Here is a 23,908-nt window from a genome sequence, read left to right as displayed (position 1 = left end):
ATTGTCCTTCCTCTCATTCCTGTCATAGCAGAAACTAGCAACAGTCAGGAGCACACCACCTGGGATCCCCTCCTTGCTGGGTCTCACCCCTTCCTCAAAAGTGGAGAAGGACCCTCCATTTCTCCTTCTTTCCATCCTTGGCAGCTCTTCCCCAGCAGAGGAAAAGAGATGCAAAGTTAACCCCTTTGTTTACTGGGGACTGTCATTATTTACCAGTCCAGACGTATATCCACCTATTCCATAGAATGGAATTGATGTGAACAGTCAATTGAAACAGTAAACACTAATAATATTCTTTAGGAAAAAAGTGCAGAATGCAACACCTTTGCCACCAAACTAAATAATCCTGTATGCATAAATATTCTTGAAATACAGAATTTGTATCAGAGGCAGCAGAAGCTGTGATATGCGATGTGCTTTGTTACAGTCTGATGTAGATTAAAAGTCAAATAATGCACCCGCAGAGATATACGGGCCCAAATCCAATTTTCCTCTCAAATAGAAGTACAATAAATAAAATAGGCATCCAAAACCGTCCACATAATTCTAAGCAATGCCATGCACTTGGTTTTTTATGTGTTTAGGAATATATATGTACATAGGGATGTACATACATAGGAATATGAATTTGTTTATTCAGGGATAGAGTTTGGTTTTGGTCTCACTATGAAGATTGAGTATTTCTAAAGTAACCATTATAAATCAAATGAGAAGGGAAAGGGGAAAAAACTCTTTAATTTTCATTATGAAAAAGTTCCTCCTTATTGATGGGGCTTCTGTTTGCTAGAAAACTTTGTAGGAAAAAATTGGAAGAAAACATTAGCTGCAGCTTACTAATGCAAATGCAAGCATGATTTGATAGAAACATTTAAGTTAACAGGTGTCAAGGACTGTTGATTCAGAGCATGACAACAGCCAACATGGGCCACTTGAGGGTTTTCAGCTGAGATATTTTACACAAGTCTTTCCAGCTGTGTGTGGTATCTCAGACAGCCTTTCTATCTTCTTGAGAAAGTCCTCAAAGGTCCCTAGGACAGCAGCTCAGGTGCCATGTGTTAGCACTGTTTCACAAGATGGGCAAAGCAGACACTTGTTTGGTCACTGCAATATAAAAAAGATACTAAGCCATTAGAGAGTGATCAAAGAAGGGCAGCAAAGATGATCAAGGGCCTTGAGGGGAAGCCATATGAGGAGCAGCTGAGGTCACTTGGTCTGTTCAGCCTCAAGGAGACTGAGAGCAGACCTCATTGCAGTTACAGCTTCCTTGTGAGGGGGAGAGGAGGGGCAGGCACTGGTCTTTTCTCTGCAGTGACCAGTAACAGGACCTCAGGGAATGGCCTGAAGTTGTGTCAGGGGAAGTTTAGGCTGGATATTAGGAAAAGGTTATTAAAGCTTCCACCCTAAATGGTGGTTGGGTACTGGAACAGGCTCACCAGGGAAGTGGTCACAGCACCAAGCCTGACAGAGTTCCAGAGGCATTTGGGCAACACTCCATGTGGTGTGATTTTTGGGGTGTCCTGTGCTGGATCAGGAGTTAAACCTGATGATCTTTGGAGGTCACTTCCAACAGGATATTCTGTGATTCTGCCTTGCCTTGAGAAAATCTCTCAGTCGGACCCTGTAAGTACTAGGGTCAGCAGCCTGCTCTTTCAAAACCCTCCTCCTCCAGTCTAAGCATTGCCATGGGCTTGCTGCCCCTCTCAAACCTGAAACCGCTCCCAGTTTTATGGTATTTCTTCCATCTTTAAACATATACACACTTTCGAAAACCTGTCCCCCTATGGCTCTGTGTACACTGGAGCATCAGCCATGCAAGTGCTGTGTACATGCTTGCTGAGTAGAGTGGAGTATTTGGTGTAAAAATATTTGAGTCCAAAGGTGAGTTAGAAATATATCAGATGAGCAATCCAGGGGAAGACACTAGTCCAACAGAGTTTATCTGGGTCTCTGCAAGCAGCAGAGGGGAATGCCTACTGTATCTGAGCTTCCAGCAAGGTTATCTGTGCCATATTGCCTTAGCAAATTTCCATTGGCTGCTCAGGCCTCAAAGCTTCCAATGCATTCAGGAAAAATAGTAACTTTGGTTACAATTAACATGTACAGTAAAACTTGTACAGATGAGAAAAAGCAGTGACTAGTCTATCCCATATTTTAGTCCCAGTTCCAAAACCTCTGGTAAATAACAGGATGTTATTTATTCACTGAGCATTTTCTAGCTCAGGGCTCAGAAGCTGGTAGCCTCTGTACTTGTATTTGTCAGGACACACACATAGTCAGGTTTTTCTTTAAGGTGAATCTTTCAATTCAAACATGAAAATCTTTTAAAAGCAACCCACTGCCAATCTATTATAAAAATGGTCTCTGCTAGTGAATCTAAGCCAAGGACTCTGGGGACAGTGAGCACCTTAATGATCTAGGAAAGTCATTTAACATCTGTCTCTTTCTATTTAAACCATGCTGATCACCCCATGGACCTAATTTTCCCAGACATAAAATAAGCCAACAATATCTACTTACCTGGTTTGTGCATAGAGATGTCTGCGGTACAGGGTTTGAAGACTGAAGTAATTAATTAGGAAGACCTTTTTGCCTGCCACAGTCTTTGCCATCTGTGTGAGGACCTAGTGTGCAGATCAAGTTGAGCAGCTGAGGTACCTGATAGAGTGATTTATACAGAAAACTGAGTCAGAAGTTTGCTGACAAAAGGCTGCTGTTGGAAGGCACCGTGGGTCAGGGGGACATCTGCTGCACTGTCTGGGACAAAAAGGTGAGGTGGGTGAGATGTGGTGGTGGAAACAAACCCTCTCTCTGCAGCACCAGCACTGGGGTTTGGCAGAAGGTCTGATGCAGGGTAGGGCATGCAATGGGGAGGCAGAAGTTTGTGTTGAAGGATGTCAGTCTCCTGTTTCAATACTATTAAAGCATAGATCAACATTAAAATGTCTCCATGACAGACTCCCTGGCAAAGCTGCAATGCAAGCACCACAATCCAACCCTTAAAGATTTCTCTATCTGTGGCTGCTCTCAGCTGATGCCCTTGCAGGACTGGGGAGTCTCTCTCCTCTGTCTCCCAGGGTGAGGGCAGGGAGCAGATTAGTGCAGAGGCAATTAAGGACTGTCTGTCAGTGCCACAACTCAGACAAAATCAACAGGCCATACTTCACTGTCTAATTGCCTTTTTCATCCATGGTGCTTTACCATCAAGAAATACAGGAATACAACACTAGAAAGGACAGCTCTAACATATCCAACTAGTACACCAATCCCTTTGTTTTACCCTCCCTTTCTTCTAGGTGTCACCTCTATTCTAGAGCACAGAACCTTACTCACCCCCATCCTCCACTGGCTAGAGCTGCTCCTGGTCTGAACCTGGTCTGCATAGCCACTGACACCCGTGACAGCCCACATCTCTGCTGAGCTTACTGAAATCTGCCCCCTGAGTGCACAATGAGGCAGCTCAGCCAACTCATGGCCCTTCAGAGGCACCTGGTGCCATCCACCAAGCTTTTATAACCCTTGGAGGAGGAAGAAGGCTCTGTAGGATGGGCTGAGATCACCAGTGGGTTTGGCATGGGACTGGTCACAGGCAGAGCCAGATGGCACCGCAGGACTCCTCTCAAACACATCCCTCCACGGACTTTCTGGTTATCCAACAAATAATTACCATGTCCCTTTAGGATGTACATAGCATGTGCCAGCCCAATTACAACATATGGAGTAGGAGGGGATGGTGCCATAAAACAGCAGCTAATAGTGAAAATTAGCCCTGAGGGAGGCAGGAAGGGGGAGACAACTTCATTTTCTTAATTTTCCTCATTTTCCTTTCCCTATGTTTAGCTTCTTTCACTTTTTCTCCCTCAACTTCTTTTCTTGTTTTTGCAATCACTGCACAATTTTTTTTCAGTGGTTTTTGTTCTTAATGAAAGCAGGCTTCCCCTTCTGCCAGGCAGGGGCAGAAATGCTCGAGAGCAGAAGCACTGCCCCTTTCAAGCCAGTCACCCATGAAGGCAGTTCCAGATGACCCACAAGCAGTGACACAGCCACATCTTGGAGCATAATGCTCTTGTAAGGCTGCTTATGGTAATAGAAACTTAACATTCGCTATGAATAATCACAGATTTTATTTATAGTGACAAAATGAGAGGGCCTTTTATGCAATATTGACTCAGGTTACCCAGGTCAATAGCAGCCAAGTCATAGTGACTCATACTGTGGAATTAAATATTTAAACATAGCACAATTATAGTCTGAGCCTGACTTGCCTTCAGTAACTGCCTTGATGTCATTTTCCTCCTTCCTCCCCCAAAATAGACTAGAGAATTCAAAGTATCCCATGCAATACAGCACCTGATGATCAAAGACAGGGAAAGGAGTGCTCACACTGTCTTTTGGAAGTCTTGCCTAGTGATCTATAGCAATCAGGGGACGTGCAATCATGTAGGATGCAGCTGTGATGCCAGGACACAACTTTTGCAGGGTCATGTTATTGCTGCTTTTACAGTAAGGTTACTTGAGGACACAGGTAGCTGAATGATTCATGCAAGGTTGTTGAGAAAACCAAACAGAAGTGTCAGAGATGGAGTTTTAAAGCTCTGAGCTCAAGGCCCCACCAGGGACTTGCCTGCAAGTTTTATAGTTCAGATGACTGAAGGGAAAATAATGCTTGCTGAAGCCTTTTGACCTCTCTTTACAAGGTAATAACAGACTTGTGCACTTGGTCCTGGCACAGGTCCTGCTGTCCCAGTGTAGCTTTAACGATAACATGATAAAGAATCCCCCACTGGAGGTGCAAGTTGGTACCAGCACTGCCCTAAAGCAAAGGCTGGAATAAAAGCATCTGAGAAACAGAGCCACTTGGGCTGGAGGACTTTTCTCACCTGGGTCCTGAAAGTTATGCTGTGAAAAGTTCAGACCGGTCATCAGAAAGGATTTGAGTTCTGTATGGTCAAAACCTGTGTACCAGTGTGTCCCCAGTCCGAGGACGATCCATCTGGCCTTGCCTATTGCTAGGAACAGAGGAGAACCACTGCATGAATCTACCAGAAATAAGGAATTTAATGGGGACACAGGTTTTTTGTGATTATAAATTATCTTCTCTACAAGCTTTCATGCAATGACAGACTCCTGCATTTTTTACCTTATTGGGTTAACTTTGGCTGTCCCTGAATATATGGACCCAAACTACAGGCCTGAAACAACTTACAAGTCAGGGCAAATTAGGAATGACCCCTCTGGATGCCACAGTGCCTTGACTGCTGGGAGGCAATTCAGACTCTGCTTGCCTCGCATGGCTTTGGGTATTGATCGATCCCCACGCTGCCAGCGTACCAACTGTGCTCTGGCACAGCAGGCACTGGCGCAGAAAGTTCAGTGGCTGTGTCAGCCCTGGGAGGTGATGTGTGCTCTGAAAATGGTTTTTAATTATGCCATTCAACATGGCTTCCCAAGTCCATGGAGCCTGCAAGCTGCAGCCATTTTTCACACTGACATGTTTTCAGTGTGCCTTTTATTTTTCCTTCCAGTAAAACTGACCAGAAGAGAAACTACACTGAGACAAGGACTAAATTGCTCTGATTCAAGTCTTTCCCATTTGGAAGGGATATTATTGGAGCAATGGATGTAATAAAGTGATTCTTGTTTACATGACTTTTCCATTAGCAGAGGAGGATTTGTGGGAGACGTAAGCTTCTCCAGACATTCAATAAGAGCTGTTTAATGAAACATTGTAACCAAAGCATCAGGGTATAAGAGGGTGATTTACCTCAGCTTATTGCTTAGTTAAAGGAGAACACTTTAAGTGAGTGCGAGTGGGAGATGGAGCCTACAGTCTCTCTCTACACATCACAGTACTCAACAGCACACGCAATCTTCTCTGACCAGAGAAGACCAGAGTCATTATTTTCCAGGCCATAGTCATTATTTCCATGAGGTTCATGGCATCCCCACTAAGTCTGCTCAAAGAAGGAAGGGCTTCACTCAGCAGTCTCTAGTTACATGGCTAGGTCCTTCAAGGGCAACAGTGTCTGTGTTGGTGAAGGCATCATTGCTATGTGTCACGTAGCATCTTTGGCCTGAGTAGTGGAATCTCTCTTACTAAAAAAATAACAAATGTTCAGCTAAAAACTGAAGTAATTTCTTCCCTCTCCAACAGAGCCACTTCTGCAGCAGGGAGGTGCAAAAGGACTATCTATTTACTCTGCTACCAAAACATTGCTTACCTCTGAAGGAGCAATAACTCCCTACAGCTGCCCTAAGACAGTCAAAGTGGTGTGAAAACAAAACTCTGTCATAGGGCTTGAACAACAACATGACACCCACCACTTGGGATCTCATTGAAGGGATTTATTGTGCTCTGCTCTGTGCAACCAAGCCTGTTTGGCTACTGAGTAAAGACAGCCCTTAGCAATTTTTGGGTCAGTGTGATACCAGGAAAAAGCTCTCTCCTACAGCAAAAGCAATCATCTTATGGGGTGTGTCAGTGCTCATTGTAGGGAAGGATTCCTACAGCAGGAGGAATTTGTAGTTCACCATATTGATAAACCTATTGACAAGGCAGCATGCTGTGGAAGAGCCCAGTGCAAATGGAAATGGAGTCAGAGTGGGTCAGGATGCTCCCCTAATAGTCTGAGTATCAGAAAACACAGATAGCCACCGTGCTGCCACATGGAAGCATCATTTGCTGCAAGTCAGTTATTGATCCTTCATATAGCTTCTTCTTATTTAATTAAGTCTCTGGAGATGATAAGGGAGAAAACTAACTTCAGAAATGAAAAGTATCAATAACTGTAGCTGAGGTTCTGAAGAGCATTATGAATTCAGGGTGATGGAATAATAAACACCACCATGAGCTTCCCTTGCAGAAAAATGATGTTCATACATAAAAAGTCAGCTGGAAGTCAGATTAGGGCAACTGCTACTGCAAATGGAGTTATAGAAGGGAGAAATTTTACCTTTGGGAGAAATTTAGTTTTGCCTTTGGACATATCTTAATACAAGTTCTGCTGGGAATATACTGGATACAGCAGCCCATGGTTGGTTCTGCTCTCCCTGGAAGGGCAAAGGTGTTCTGCCCTAGCACTGATATATGTTTCAGACCCTCCAAGCAAAACTTCTGGGGCCTCTCTTTCAAGCAGTTTCCCACTACAGTAACTCAACTCTAATAACAAACTTGCACTGCCACATCACCAAACTGAAAAAGTGTGTATTTCTATTCTAAAAGCCCTGGCTTTTCCACACTAGTAAGCCAGCAACACTAATAGCTGCCATTAGCTAATAGCACTTGGAGCATCTTTATGGGTCAGCTGTGAGTTTGTGCATGACATCCATACGTGACATGAGGAAAGAAGTTCCCTGTATATGAAATCAAGAGAAAAAAAAAAAAAAGTGAAGAAAAAAAAACAATATTGCAAGGAGAACACAACAGGAAATACAAGTGATTAGGTGATATCAACATGGCCAATGTAGTTCTCACTAATTTTGAAGGACTTGTTGACCCCATAGTTCTTACATTTGGCATTACAAAACTGGGAAACTCTGCCACAGGAAAAAATGTTAAATGCACTAAGATGCTCTCAGAGTAAATGTATGAATAGCTTGATTTGTCTTGATGGATGGATAGACATTGTCACAGTTCACTTCATCTGACAGAACTAAGACTCATATATGGTACAAATTGATTCAGAAAAGAGAAGCCTATCACATGCTATTACTGCTACATTTGATCTTAATAACTATGTACTATAAACAGATTTTGGTGCACGGCTGCTTCCAAGGGAAAAAATGAAGAGCAACCCAGCAAGAATCAAAAGCTCTCCTGAGTATGTTCCCCTTTGCACACCCTGAGCACTTTGAAGAGTGGAAAGAATCCAGTTAAATCTTATTCTGCTTTCCCCCTTTCATCCACCTCATCATCACCATTTATTTGGTACTCCTAAAAGATTTGCTAAGGCCAGGGAAAGAAGGAACTCGATCTGTGTTGCATGTGTCTTCCTGATGTTAAAACCAAACACTCTTACAGTTCTTAGTTCTTCTTCTCATGCCCTATTTAGAGAAGAAATTCTGGGTTTTGTTTATCTTCTCATGCAAGACAAAAAGGATTTTAGGGCTTTTCCTATATACTCCAGCCACTTTTCACAGTTTCATACCCTGGACATACAGAATGGCTGCATCTTTAGGGAAGAGGAATTTAAATAAGGGGTATCATTGAAGAGTAAAGGTAAACCTGTCAAACCCAAAATCTACCAAAAAATAAAGGAAAATAGGTCGTGGCAACACAGAAGCTCAGGTAACAACCTCCACCCCCTCACCCACTGCATGTCACAGCAAAGGCTGGACAAAGGAAAAATTCTGCAGCTGGTGACATGGCTCACTGCTGGGAGGTTTTCCAGCAGCTCAGGAGAAGTGTCCAGCCTGGCACAGAAAGCCCTCCCCTGTGTTCAAAGAGATGACACTCTGTCCTTGGCCCTGCCCAACATTTGCAAGGTGATTCTGGATGCATCATTGCCTGTCTCTTTGCCAGCAGTAGAGCAGCCTCCCATGAGAAATGGGGGGGGGGGGGGGAAAGACGTATTTGTTTTTATGTGATCAGTCACTGAATATATTGGGGGTTTTTTCTTTTTCTTTTTTCTCATAAATAGCTCTTATTTCTTCTTGGGTACTTCCTGCCTACAAGAGCAGAGGAGGAGAGAAACAAGGTATAATCTGGGTGCTAGCAAACATCACTTTTTGTAATCAGAAAAGCCCTAAACATCTTCCTTTTCCTTTTTTCTTCTTTTTCTCTTCTGAAGGAAACAATCAAATGCTATCCATTGGGGAGTGTGATTCATAATAAAATCTCTCTGTCTAATCATCATGCCCAAAAAGACTTTTGTCTTCTTATAATTACATGGAGCACAGAGGTTTTAGCAGGGCTCCTTCCCAGTGTACATGAACCGAGTGAGACAACCGTTGAAGTCCCACAGCCTCTTATCTGATGGGCAGCCTCATTCCTTGGTCACAAAGCAGAAGTTTAAATTGGTTTCATTACTGTGAAGGGCAAGTGGTCTGACGCCAGAATATCACACATCTTCCCACTTCCTACTGCTCTCCTCATCCCAACACTCGTGGGCATAGGCACAGGTCCACTTGGACACACTTAGTCCCCTTTCCTTTTCTGTGTAGCGTATCACCAGTTGATCGTGACACCTATAAAGGCAGAGGCAGTGAGCTGGGCATCTTTACCAAGAAAAACACTTAGCTGCAGCATGGCAAGCTAGAAGGTGAGGGAATTGGAAGGACATAATGAAGAAAGCATCGGTAAATGAAAATATGGAGTGGATAAGTGAAGAAGAAAGAGCCTTTAACAAAAATGCACTGCAAATAGAGGAATGCAGAAGATTGTTTCTATGGCAATATAAATAAGACCACGAAACTGCCGCCTGCAAGCAAATGTATTTAAAATGAAACATGAGGTAACTGAGGTAACAGAGTCTGTGGCATTAATGGCAAAGCAATTTAGCATCACCATGCGCTCCCCACATTTTTGCCACAAGGCGCAATGGGACTGCCCAGGTTTTAGCTCTGGGGACAATGTCCAGGCAGCACTCAGGTCACAGGTCTGCAAGGGCAGGCAAGAGAAATGAGTCTACTCCCACATGGATCAGGCTTGTGTCTTGATTCAGCCATGCTGACTTGAATAATCCCTTCCTGCAGTTTTTGGCAATCTTAAAAATTGAGCATTTTAGACTCCTGTTGAATCCCTGGTTGAATGAACCCTGTAAAGGGATTTACTCCTCTCTCTCTCTCTCTCCCTCTGGCTGCTGCATTCTTGGTCAAACCCCTGCTTCTACCTGGTCTCTGGGGCCAGGGAGCCCTTCTGGAAAGAAGTGGCAGGACAGGGCAGACAGGGGCAGGTAGCTCCATAAAAACAGGAGCTGCCTCCCCTCTCGTGACCCCAGTGCCATCAGCTCACCAGCACCCTGTTGAGCCTTCCTCTTAGCTTGACTTAGACAGGTGACAAGAGATTGTTAAAGCTGTGTGCACATAACATACTCTAAAATAAAACATGTTACTCTGTATGTGGTAGGTTAGGATAATTTTTAGGTCAAATAGACTGAACTAAAATGTTAAAATAGAGGGAAAATAAACTCCGGTACAACTACCTGGCTTTATGAGCCTGTTCCTAACCTGCTGCAAAGAAGGCAAGATTATTAAAAAATTAAATCAGCGTTTCTTCCACATGACCTTTCTTTGAGACCCTTGCCATTCTTTCTTGGAGACATACAAGACCTTTCTTTCCAAACGAGGACTCAAATGAGAAGCCATGCATTGGAAGGCAGGTAGCCAGCCACCAGCAGCCCCAGCTCTCCCAGACTCTCCCACTAATCCCCAGCAAGCTGTCTGTGCTATACCAGCATCAGAAGCAACAGGCCAAAGATGACAGGTGCACTTGTCTAAATTAAATGTTGCCGAATGGTTCTCAAGGAAAGGGCTCTCAGCAAAGTGTAAGATGTAAGTCAAAGTGCAGAGAGAGTGCTTCAACAGACATTCTTATCAGTTGTGCTGCTAGATGCCCTTTTTCAGCTATATGACATTTCGGTTCACTAAACTCTATTATGCCCTATTTATTTCCATTTTCTGAATAGTAAAAGCTGTAATATAGCACCTCAGGCACTGGTCTGAGGCTTTGGAGAGTTGGGTCTGGCTTGTTGCTGTGCATGCAGCATGGCAATGCCTTTATTGAGAGAACAAGGATAATACATCCATGGTGCAACTGAATCCAGGTTATAAGAGCCTCATATGAGGCTCTGTTGAGTGCTGAGGGTTTGTGGTGCTACATGTATTGGTTTTGAATAAAACTCAACCTTTTTGCTTTTTTTTTTTTATGTAAGACAGCTTATTTACTCTTAGTGCTCTTATTTGTGCTATGCCAATGCCATTTATGAAAATGAAGTTTGTGTCAGCTATATTTTGCTGCTGTCAACCTGAGCAAAACAGCAGTGAATGAGGCCCTTTCCTTTTAATTATCTACCATTTTTCCCCCCAAAAAAAATCTGTATCTGGATATAGTTTTCACTATATTAATCAAGGGGTACAGAGCCTTCCCACTCACTCCAAGATGTTGCACAGGCACCACTTAGCTCCTCTGTCCATTTTCTGCTCATTATGGGACAGTGCCCATGACTATAAATCAATTATGTATGCAAGGAAGGAAGCCAGGCTGGTGCCTGGAACATTCTCAGGTGAGATGATACCTGCTTTTTCTTCTCAGTGGTCCAGACTTCTCTTCACCCATACTCTTCCCTCCCACCTTAAAAGGCAAAGCTTCCCTCAGCCTGCTGGTAGTTTGGGCTGAAAGACACCTCTCCTGTTAACATCAGATTTCCCCAGTTCTCTCTTTTCTTCTCCCCTTCAAGTTCAGGGTTTGTTTTAGTAGCTGGGGTTTTCTGTTTAAAAACAGTCCTCGCAGAAGTAGCCTGCTTGACAGCCCTGCTGGCTAAAATCTGCTGTTTATCCACAGAAAGGAATATTGTGTGCCAGAGAAGCTTTCTTATTCTCATCACCTACATGCCGCAGGTCTGCTCTGCCAAAGCACCTCTAGGGGTGAACACATGCTTCTGTCTCTAAGCTAAATTCAATCCCTGATCTCTTTGCAGAAACGAACAACAAGGGAGAGAGTTGGCATGACTGATGGGAACCAAATGAATAATTAATGGCAGATCATTTATTTTGACGAATTTTAGCCTCTTTTTCTGTTTGCAAATTGTCTGCAAGTAGCTTATGAACATCTCAAATGTATATGGGATTTGAAATTAACTGCTGGATACTTTCCACAAATAACTCCTAGCTTGTAGATTGCTCATGAACTATTCTACAGAACCATCTGAAATTTCAAATTCTAGTCACATTGATTAGCTTTGATTGCTTTCATGAGCCAGGAGCTCATCTACAGTGCTGATGTAAATGCAAAGGAATTCCATGGACCGCACTGAGGCATGACTCCAGGTTGACATTGGTGCTCCTAGCCCCAGGGTCTGTCCAGAAAACATTTCTGTTCTCTGAGCTGGAAGGCAGCATTTGAAATCAAGTGTCCTCAGTGACTGGCAGAGTAAAAAGTAAAGTAAAATAATTTTATGTTTGCATTTATTTTACATGAAACATAAAATGCTTTGTTCTAATAACAATCCCTGCCAAGTAAATATCCACATCTTTAACATGCCTGGCTATCAGTCATGAAACCTGTAATTTCTTACCTCTTTACCTGATGCATTTCCCATCAGTTATTATGACATTTCCACTTCTAGAAATCCATTCAATTAGTTTGCTAAAGCAAATGCAGGACTAGATTCATCATCAAAATGTCACAGCTTCATGCCAGTGGTGCTGCACTGAAGTCAGGGGTGTAAAACTGGCAGGTTACAACAGAAGATTCCACTGGGGGAAATAACTTTAATTTTAATATTTATCAACAGTCTTGTAGCAAAGCAGAACAAGAGAGCTTTGGTTGATGGGATGCTATTTTGGGAATACTCAAGCCTCTCATTCAACTAGGTAAATCTTGATTTATGCCCATTTAGTGAATGCTTATGTGATATACATCTGAGCCTGGAGGTAGATGTGCCAAATTCCTGCTGGCTTTCTAGGGAGCACCATGTCTATTTTACACAATGTCATAAATGCCCAAGCAGCTGGTAGAGCCTGTCAGCCCCTGTCATGCTATTTGTGTGGAGTACATCTGAACAAACACCCCAGCAGTGAAAGGCCAAGTCACCAGCTCCCAGACTCACGGTTGTCAGCCAAGCAAACAGATATGAGCTTGTCTTAACTTACAGCTGAAAATCTGACTGCAAATCCTCTCCGATCAGGTTCTCTCGCTTCAGCAAGACCCTGGCTACTCAAAAGTCAAGACACGCTATCGCACACATCAAGACATAGCCCATCCAACCTCCAAGCGACAGCTGGATATTGGTTTTCCCCAAATTACTCTGGCTGCAAGTGACATGCAGCACAGTGAGGGGAACAGGGAACTCTTCATCAATGGGAATTAGCAGCTGATGCTGCTCTCTCTTTACCTTTCTACATGTCTGTGCCCCTGAAATCCCTGGTATCAGACCTGCTGCCAGCCCCCGAGTACTTTTTCCTTTTGCCACAGCTGTGCTTTGCCAGGCCTGCTGCATCATACTTGTTTTCTCACTCTGGTCTTATTGCATCAGAAACCTTGGGATGGAGGAGGAGGCAGGATGACAAACACATGTACCCTTTGCTGCAACACCAACAGAGGCGGAGGAAGGTGCTGTGCCAGGGTGGGGGGTGGCATTTCCTCAGGGCAGAGTATAAATTGTGTGGTACTCCCAGCCCACCCCACATTTGTGTCAGCCTTTTGCTGAAATACTTGTAAGCTTGTCATTGCTGAAGTCTTTTTGGCAGCCAAGTCTTAAATATAGTCTCTAATCACAACTGCACATGTTGTACAATCAGCCTAAAAACTGATTAACTTTTGTATAAGCTTATGTTCAAAGGGCAATTCAAGATGTGGAAGCTGGCACCAGCTCAGGGTCTGAGACAGTGTCTCTTTGCCATACATACCATAAAAACAGTGTATGGCAGACTTAAAAGAGAGCCAAATAATATATAATGGGAAATTAAGAGGGAGAACCATGAAACAGCCTTCATAAATTAGGTGGACCATTGGGCTATATTACATATACATAATATATAATCTAATGGAACAAACTGCTGTGAAAATGCTTATTTCACCTATGAGTCTTCACATGTTTTATTATTCAGTAGGTTTTTTCATGAACAGGAAGGTTTTTATTTAATTTTGAGAAAAAGACAGGAGGGGGGAAAAAAAGCACTCTGGCTCATATCATTTCTGTAGAAGGAAAAGGATGATGTGGGAGAAGGAGGCATTTGTACCTATCCAAGCCCGTCAACCAAGGCACCCTGTGAGTTCAATTCAGACACATCAGGGGGGATGTCGGTAACACAGCTAGTTAGGACGGCAATCATATCTCATGACATAAGCTGATCTACAGCAAGGTCTACAGCTGAGACCCAGAAAAATAATTCCCCTCTGGAACTGGACTCCAGAGAAATCCTTTGCTTGAAAGATTTAGCACTCACCATGCTGGGAGGCACAGAGTGTGACCTGATGGCCCTTTGATCTCTCCTGGTTCTTAATTTGCACACTATGCATTTTTGAGCAACTGGACATTATTTTCCATGTAATCCTCCCTATAAAAATAACCTTTATTGGTCCATAGTTCCCACTGGTCATATTTCATATCCAAAGTCCCCAGTGCTTCTCACTGCCCCTTGGTGCACCAAAAGTGAACTGTAAAGCAGCTAGTGTTTGAACAACTGCCAGGAAGTGCTCCTACTCAAAGGGCTTGCTTTCCCAGGCAGTGGGTGCTTCATCTTTAAAATCAATCTGATGCATTGGCACAAGCCCAGAGAGTGTTTGTCCATCTGCTGCCTAACTCTCCTGGTTTGTTTGCAGAGGCTTGCTGTCAGCTGTTCAGATCCCTCTTTTTCCCCTCCAAGGAATTTCCTTTTTTTCCCCCAAGCCTCCACCAGGATCCCATTAATCCCCACTTTACTTTCACTCTTTTAATCAGCTTCCTGAAAGCCATGGAAAGAAGCTTAGGAGCACACAGAGCAATTAACATCACATCTTATTCAGCTGGCATGGTGAGCGCTGTACAATGGGGTAGGTGAGGCAGGAGAAACTCAGGTTTCTAAGTCAGAGTTTTGCACGGTCAATCCCCAAGCCAAGCACCATTTCCCTGTGGAGCTAGAGAACAGGATCCTACATCCCACACTTTCCTCCCACCTACTGCAGAAAACAGTAGACTTCAAATCACTCCTGGTAAGAGACCAGAAGCCTCTCACCTGCTGCCTGGTGGTGGTCCCAGACAAACTCCCACCACTTGGGTACTTGTATCAGACAGTCAGCTACTGCAATGGGTAAGGACTTCTGGGGCTGTGGGGAAGAGAACACTGCTGATGGATACAGCAGCATGTTCCGTGGCTGCTAGCCACCAGTCTGAGGGCATATGCTTTTCACAATGCAGGGGTGCCTGGAGTCCCTGGGGAGGGACTTTCCAAGCTGCATGACAGGTTAACTGCCTGCTAAAGCAGAGCCAAGCCTGCTCAAACAAAGTTTGGGGCGGCATCCACCACTTAACACCTGGCTGAACTCAGGTGTCTGCTAAAGGAACAAGTCTCTGCACCACACTTGACATTCTGTCTCCACCCCTGCCATCCTTCACCACCTTCTGAAGGCTTCATCTAGGGAGGAGACCATCTCCCAGGCAGGTTAGATTTAGGACTCTTCAATCCCTTGAGTGGAGCCCAAGTAGCTGCAGTAGCAGAATGCAGCTTGTGCATGCCCTGGCTTTCTTCTGAAAGACCCCTGGCCATACTTCTCCAGCAAGAGCTGTAGCCAACCCCTTCTCCCCTTGTCAGTGCAGAGCAGAAGTGAACACCAGCATGGACAGGCACTGACCCCAACCCCACAGGGTAGCCACTGGAGGATGGTGTTGTTTTCCCTTTAGGACATCCCAAGGCTGCTGAACACCTCCCCTGGAAAGGAGGAGAGATGGGGTAGGCTTTACCAGCACCCAGTTTCTCTCTCTCCACACCTCCCTTCTGTGGCCACAGTCTGTGACACAGAGCTTCAGTCCAGGCTGCAGCGCTCCTGCTGCCCCAGCCCCGAACAAAGGCGGCCATTCAGCCCTGTCCATGCAGGGCTTCAATGCTACAGATGAACATCTACCATTGTTGCCAGCACTGCAACTCAGAGAAATAAAATGCAAATTGTCTTTGCCCCTGAGCAAAAATTGCCATTTCTTCAGCCCTAGGAGCCAAACAAACACCCTCTGTACTCTTCATTTTTTCCCTGCACATCACCTGCTTTTCAGCTAATATGGGATTTAGCCTTGGGCACAGCCTGTTCACAGGCAACAGCATACAGATAATCTTCTAGGGCTGTAGCTGCACATGTATCTGATACACTGGGATGTGTCTCAAAATGAAGACATCAAAGATCAGTCCGGAGGTCAACAAATGACACATCTAAAAGGCAGCAGATTTCCTGCTTGTAAGGGAAAGGCATCACTGATTCGAAGACTGTCCATCCACAACTCCTCCACAGCAGGAGCAACGGTGATACCATGCCTCCAAACCTTGATGGAAGAAATACTACTTCTCCTGCCATTGTTCCTTTTATCCAGAAATAAGGGGATAAAATTGAACCAATGAACTCAGGCTTGAGATCAAACAAAATTTCCCATGACAATAATCTTTAAAGGCAGGAAATAACTTCCTGAGGATACTGAGAAAGCCCTGGTTTTGGAGTAGTTAATCCTGTGACAGAAAACAAACAGCATGCAAAAACTCCTAACTTTTGACAGAACAAGTGACATGCCACGTAATTTAAAGAGCTTGGTCTGCCAAGACACTTCTGATGTAACAGAAACATCCATCTGGGAGACCCGTTGATACACAAATGCCTGGATTCCCATTCAACTGGACTGCTATCAAATATTCTGACCCTCTGCCTACTGCAGCTCTGTCTCCTTGTGACTGGATGTCAATTACCACAGAGACTGTTCAGTCGCAGGGTAACAATGATGTGCCCTCCACTCACAGTTCAGACACTTGATTAGCTGCTACAGCTCAGGAAGACACTGCTTATCAGCCAAGCTGCAGTGGCAGACTGCATGCACACTTAGCCTATCACAAAAGTGAGATACAAATGTATTTGCTTAAATCTTTTTCATTGTGGCTTATGCAAACATGCTTTACCTCAGGTTTGGTCACAGTGCACTCACTTGCCTGAGCCTCCAGCTCATAGCAGGTTGTGTTTTTAGATCCGCAAATCCCAAATTCAAGCCTAGATGATGATGATGCCTAAGGCCATGATGTACTAAGAGAGGGCAAAAGATCTGCACAGAACTGACAGAAAGACTAAGGTTTGGATTTTATATCAGGTTTATCTCCATGGTATCTGATCAACTCTATCCATTCCTTGCTATCACTTAACTCTGTAAAGCAACAACATTCAGCTTTACAGTTTGCAAGCAATGAGGGAGACAAATCTCTAGTTTAGAATAGATGAATCTCCAAATGGCTGATGCATAAAACAAGAAGCTTAATTTAAAATAGCCAAATATGTGTTTTTCTCCCACATTTAGAAATCTGCATCACCTGCACATTAGCTCACTAGTTTCTTCAAATACATAGAGATTCGCTCTCACAATGCATCAAGGGAAAACTCAATTTCTGTGAGTCAGTTCCTGGTAGAGAGCACAAAGAGCTGGATAGTCCTCTGCCAAGAGGAAATTATTAAAGCCAGAAATTAGCCAAAACCATACAGTTACAAAATGTTGGGGTTCCCCACCCTCCCCGTAAGGGCAGGGCAGAGTTGTTGCAGATGCTGAGAATCTTTCCTTGACTCACAAAATGCAGATGAGCACATCTGATCAACTCTTACCTGTGAAAATACCCAACCCAAGACAGGAGGAGCTAAAGGATGAACACAGTAGCATCTGGCTTGATGCAATGGCCCATCATCAGACTGGCAAATGGCAGGGCTTATAATTTTCATACCACTGCAGAAGACCCCCAGAGGTTGTTGTCAGCAGAATCAGGGAAAGAGATGGCATTTTGGAAGGTGCACATTGAAAATGAGTTTAAAAAGCTTGAAATATTTAGAGCAGATGAAGCTGCTCAGAAGTTTGGTATAGAGGCTGGCTTCACCTCAAATTGTCTTACACATCACATTCATTTCTCAGACCAATTTAAGCTCTCAGAAGACTTAGAGTTATGGACATAGTTACCAAATCTGGCTGGGGGAATATTTCAGCTTCAGTACTAAGCTGCAGCTTTGCTTTTATTTAACAATCACAGTAACAGCCCACATTTCTGGAACCTAAGGAATGCTGTAGTGCAGGCAAAAATTATTTCTGTAACCACTGTGCAAACAGAGGAAGTGCACAAAGGGGTGAAACACTGCAGATGCTGGGACGTGGCACTTGGGAAGGAGGACAAGCTGCCTGCCAGGGGTGACCCTGCCCAGGGCTGAAGATTAGCACCTGGGCAGGATGAAGGCTCAGGAGCGGAGCTATCCACAAGAAGTGAACACAGAGCCACCTCAACCTTTGCTCGGTCAGAGAGCAGTGGAAGGCATTACCTGTAATAAAGGCTACAGCACCAGGGGCGCACACCACATCCCAGATTGTGCAGCCACATTTGGGTAGGGCTCCCCTCGAGTGCTCAACACCTTGAGAAGGAAAAGTGCCACATCCTGTGGGAATCCAAGGCAAGGAGAATGCAACCACCCATACTGTAACATATGCCACACAGTCTTCAAGAGCTGCTTTTCAAAGCTCTGGGTGTCTACCACTCCAGCTATCATCTGTCAGCTGCAAGAACTTAGTCTCATTGTGGCCTTGCTCACCTGCAGCCTACATTGGCTCTAAAAAAAAAGGGAAAACAGGGCTACCATGGCAGGGCTTTTTTGTTTTAGCTTTTTTGTTTTAGCTTTCCCATTCCATACTGAAATTCCCATCCCAGCTGTCTTTGAAAAAACAAAATAAACATTCTTGAAGTACTATGAATAGAAAGAGCAGGGCAGACCTTGATGGGAACTGAGTTGCACTGGTGATTTCTTCCAGGAAGCTTTTGACTTTAACATTTCCTACTAGCTTTGAAACAAAATCCTGAAGCAGACCTGCATCTGGACTTGTGAATGTTTCCTTTTAAAGTTGTCCCAAAAGGATGGACTCCCAAGCTGTCTGGTTCCTAAACAACAGGAGTATTATCACTGAACCTTGAAGTAATGAAGCCTTAGTGGCTTATCTCATTCACTGAACAAGGCTTAAAGCTCAGTTCTAGCTACAGAGGGGAAACTGCATTACAAGCCCTGCAACCATAAACTTTATTTTGCTCTGGTCCACTTTCAATCCCTTATTTCTCTTTTGCTGCGGAACAACTCCCATGTTGTTCTAGGAAAGAGAATCTATTCTTGTGTGAAGTCCAAGGTAAGGCTCTAAAACCAAGGCATGTCTGTTTTGCCACCAAAGGTGTAAATAACTGCAGTACATCTGGCTATCCTTTGGCCAGCTTTAAACAAAGTGTTTGTGATGGCAACCCCTGAGGTGCCAGGGTAATGACAGCTAAAGGGAAGACAGCACCCCATAACCTCCAAGGCAATTAGTGGCCAGGATTGAAGCTTCACTTTTGAGCTTTGGTATCTGTGGGAAAACAGCCAAGGGCTAGTTTGCCTGCTGGTGCTGTGAGTGCCTCCATCAGTAGCACACACATAGTGTGAGGCAGAGTGGGAGGTGTGACGGGGCTGAGCTCCACCCGGAGCATGCAGGACCAGCAGTGCCCTGGGATTTCAGAAGCAACTTCTGTTGCTTGCATTGACCTAGCTGCATCTCCTTCAGGTGCTACCTTGAGTTTCACCAGCTGTGTTTGTCCTGCCTGTGTGCCAAAGACTACTGTCCCACTGTCCCACAGCAGGGACAGAGAGACCAGAAGTGTGTTACCTTCTCTGCAACTCGACATTTTATTTTTAATCATCCTCTCCAGGGCTTTGGGGTGATAGATCAGGCTTGGAGCTGCAGGGTCTGAGACAAGACCACAGCTTTGCTCCACTGATGCTGCCATGGGGAAAGTAACCTCCAACTGGGTGCAGAGAGATTGATACAGCCCTGTACTGCTTTGGTTAAAGCAGCTGAAGCTTCTCCATCCCAGGGCTGTAGGAAACGATTGCCAGTGGTGGAGCGGGGCAGCATTCCTGTCATAACAAATGAACTCCAGTCACTTCTCAGTGCACATGTTTATCTCACTCAGTCCCTTTGCAGCCTGCCTGCAGTCCATGGCAAGTTCTAGACAGCCAAAGGCAGCAAGGGGAAGAATTGAGCTTCTGACAGCCAGGCAGGTGGTTAGGAAGGATCCTTCCATTCCCATCACCCTGTCCTGTCACAAACATTTCTATTTTAAGTCAAGGTTTTATTCCTTCAAGATTTCAGACTAGGTTAGCTGTCCCAGTAAAAGAGGATGCTGACAAACATCTCCCTGGTCTGACAGAGTTTGAGCAAAGCTGTGGGTGTGTCAAATCCACATTAGCTGAAAGAATTTTTACAAAAAACCCCAACTTGCTCCACTTCCCATCAAAACAGCACAGGCAGACTACTCAAACCTTAAATTGGGAATTAAGAGATAGAAGAATCGGCTGATTCTCCATGTTTATTAAAATCTACATTTGAGACTCAGAGCATTCATCCTGCATGCCATCAGCAGTAACATTTTACTCCCTTACTGCTGTATGGAGGTCAACTTACAATCTGCATTGCTGGAGAGCAGTTCCTGGCTGTGCTGGTTTCAGTAGTTTTTTTACAACCTCCTCCACTGCATTTAAGAGCCCTTCCAATACCTGGTCTGCCGAAGTATTTGCATACCAGAATTGAAAAGCCACCTGTTAGTCTCCTTTCTGAAAGCTACAGTTCATATACAGTGGCTAGATTCACAGTTAAAAAGAAAATTCAAAACAACACAATCAACCTAACAAGCTTAACCAATAAAATACTAATAGATTTTATTATCATTAACATTATTGGTATTACCCTTGGTGTTATTTTTCTTGGTGTTGATACTGGTTTAATAGCACTGCTGAGAATCTCTAATTAAAGGACGGATAGAACACAACTCCTGCCCTGAAGAGCTTAATGTCAAAAAATTTGGCTTCATGGAAGATATGTTGCAACCACCCACAGGTTATTGGGTTCACTACAGCAGTAACTATATCAAACTCAATCGACTGTGGTGTGATACACAAGAGGTCTGGCAAGATGATCTAGTAGTCCCTCCTGGTCTTAAGCTTGTGAATCTAAATAAACAAGAAAGGAAGAAGACAGAGGTGAAATCACTTGGCAAATGGCAGAGCTCTGCAAAAAAATCACTAAATCCACAGTGAAGTATCCCAGACACTAAATCACTGAGTTCTCTGAACTTTTTCAGGAGCGCCTACTTTTTCAGAGAAAACCTTTTACATCCGTCCACCAGCATTTACTGTGAGAGTATGAGCAAAACTGCATGTGTATGATAACAACCACACATCATGCACTTGTGTGCGCTTTAAGGGCAGGGGCAACAATGCTTGAAGGATTTATAGAGACAGAGAAGCAAATGCTTTAGATGACAGCTTTCAACACCTTAAACTCCCTGACACAGTCTTTCATGACCTTCCTCTACTCCTGCAGCTCACTTGCTGTGAAACATTGCTAGATTATACCAGTTCTCATAAAAAAACACCTAAGATACAAGCATATGTAAAAGTCAAGCATTCACATAGGTTTTCTTCACCTTGCAATTGCAAGCTATTTTCATGTTCTTCTTTTCTGCAGATCCCAGTCATTCATTACCTCCTTTTTTTTTTTTTGCATTTGTGGGTGCTAGCATAAATGTTTCATAGATGTGCAATTCCATGTAGGTTAGGAAAGACAGAAGCAAAAAAGCCTGCACAGCTGTCAGCTGGGAATTGCAGGGGTAAGTGGAGTTACACCTAGAATCAAATTGTTCCTCTCCTTTCACAGCACAACTTAATTTGCAGTGGTCTCCTATTCTCATCATCCCTGTTCCTTTTAATGTCTTTGCTCTTAAAATTATTAGGAAAATTATTCTTTCAGTTGCTGGTAGAAGCTGCCCAAAGATAAATACATTCAGCTTAATAAACCTAGTTAGCAGGATGGAAGGGGAGGATGTCTAATTACTGCATTAATGACTATAATGCCCTTTGAAGATGAAAAGTGCTGGGAGCTATAAGGGCAAATTTCTGCCCTCTAAAGTCCCTAGGAATCATGTGCAGAAGCTAATTTTAAGAAGCTACAGTGTGGCAGCGAAAAAGATGGCTGTACCATAAGTCCTCCTCAATATCCAGGACCTGGATGCAGAGGTGAGCCCATCTTCCAGATACTGCCTGCATTAAGACAACACAGCTACATAATCTCCTCCAAAAACAGGATCAGAGGAGTGGTGCTATTGCAGGGAAAGGGCATATGGGTCAAAGGAGGTTTCCAGCTGGTGAAGTTTCCATGACTCAGAAACAAAACTATTTCTACTCCACAGGTTCCTCTTCATCCAGACAATACGGCACAGGCTGAGATCTGAAGAACAGATTTCCCTCTTGCCGCAGTAAGAAATCATCCTTTACAGCAAGGGAAAATAAGTTGCTTAGAAAGCCCCTTAGATGTCACTGCACAAACAAAATACAAGCTGCTAATAACAGGTTTCTTAGTCACACTTCCTTTGCATGCGGTACCAGGAGGCACATAGTCTAGGCTCTCAGTATTATGGGCTTAGGTTATGAAAACTTTCATGAGCATATTTTATATTTCAGTCCAAAGGAATCAGGTACTAGCAGCTGACATTTGCATAGCTGTCTCCCGAAAACACTGAATAATCTCAACAAAGCCTATACAAGAGAGTAAAATGCACATTAAAACAACAGTAAGATTCACTTACATCTTGTGAGAAGGCAAAAGGGGCAGAAATTATGCAGTCAGTCAACATATTTTCTGGTCATCACTGGGGATACTGTGGATCAGCTAAATAATGCTGTATGACTCATCTCTGTAGCAGTTAAAAAAAAACATCTCAGCTCCCTTAGATACCCACAGAGCATTAAAAACTGCATACTTCACAAATCCCTTATGGGGAAGACTCCTGTCTGTGTCAAAGGCCAAAGATGGCAAGGCCTTAGCAAGAAAAGCACACAGCTGACCTGCAGCAGGTGTAAGACCAAAGCCACCACAATGCCCTGAGCTTTCCTCCCAGCCATGGGTGCTCAAAATCAGGTGCACTCCTGAGCCTCAGGAGCAGGAACAGGCAGCAGCCACTTGCATTTGGGCAGACCAGCTGTGCTCAAGTGACAGTGGCTTTTTGCCAGGCTAAAATCAGCATCTGTTTGTTCCAGTGTCTCTCCTCAAGTGATAAGCATGAATGGCTACTTTCCCTTCAGGGGATTATGGGCTGATAATTACTGGATGAAGAGTGATAAATCAGCCTTCCCTCCATGAGTTAATACACTCTCATAAAGCTGAGGCTTTGTTTGCGCAGGCCACATAATTTACCGATGGCAGTATTGATCAAATTGTCTTTTATGGATTTGTCTCTTATACCCCAATATGAAATTTTTGGGGTTTTGTTTGTTTATTTTTTTGGGTTTTTTTTGTTTTTGTTTTTTTTTGGTTTGGGTTTTTTTTTGTTTGGTTGGTTTTTTTTTTGTGTTTTTTTTGTTTTTTTTGGTTTTTTTTGTAACACAGTCCTTTACTCTTCCTTTCTTTTCCTGGAATATTAATAATCCCCAAACCCAAGAATACTCTTCTCTTCTTCTCTGGGGTCACTGGAGGGAACTCCCACGTGCTGCTCTAAAACTGGCATAAAAAACTCAACACAAATCAATCACTTTCTTCTTACAATGTTGTTTCTTCTCCCACCCACCGTCTCTCACACCTGGCAGTGCGTTGGGACAGCAAGTGCCTGCTCACAGTTCACACTATTGCACATGTGGTGGCCTGTTGCCCAGAAAGGTTTCTGGGTGCTTGGAGCAGACCAAATAAAGCAATGGATGCTTAAAATTTACTGAAAATCAGGAACAGCCTGGTTTTCAAAGCTGCTCTGCTTTCAGCTACCAGAAACCTCTTTCTGCCTTGTGAGCTGCTGATTCCTAATAAAGTCATCTCAGCAGAGTCTTGATAATAGATTGGATGCATCCTAGACCTCCATTCTTGCTTTTTCTTCTCTCCCTTCCTACAGCAGAAGCAGCCCATGGTTGTCATCCTTAGGACAGCAATGTGTCAGCTTTGTGCACATTCCTGAGCAGCCCCAGCACAGCTCTGTGAGTCTGGAGAACCAATCC

At 43.9% G+C, this 23,908-nt stretch overlaps 1 protein-coding gene across 7 annotated transcripts in view; it reads right to left on the bottom strand.

Moving 5' to 3' along the window:
• URB2 (URB2 ribosome biogenesis homolog) overlaps positions 1 to 23,908 on the bottom strand; it is a 76,509-nt gene that overhangs the window by 29,180 nt on the left and 23,421 nt on the right. For 4 of the 7 annotated variants that reach the window (XR_008429708.1, XR_008429711.1, XR_008429709.1 and 1 more), the window contains one exon: positions 2,518 to 2,655. Coding sequence is in view for 1 of the 7 variants with exons in the window: in XM_053936939.1 (XP_053792914.1) it covers positions 20,865 to 20,878 (14 nt within the window). In the remaining 6 variants the exon portion in view is untranslated. Of the gene's footprint in view, positions 1 to 1,040; positions 1,102 to 2,517; positions 2,656 to 20,621; positions 20,879 to 23,908 lie in introns of those variants that run through there. The other 3 variants (XR_008429707.1, XR_008429710.1, XM_053936939.1) reach the window with 2 other exon arrangements.

Source organism: Vidua chalybeata, chromosome 3 (genome assembly GCF_026979565.1).
Source record: "Vidua chalybeata isolate OUT-0048 chromosome 3, bVidCha1 merged haplotype, whole genome shotgun sequence".
Lineage (NCBI taxonomy): Eukaryota > Metazoa > Chordata > Aves > Passeriformes > Viduidae > Vidua > Vidua chalybeata.
The sequence above is the reverse complement of the archived record's forward strand: the minus strand, read 5'-3'. Positions and strand labels throughout refer to the sequence as shown.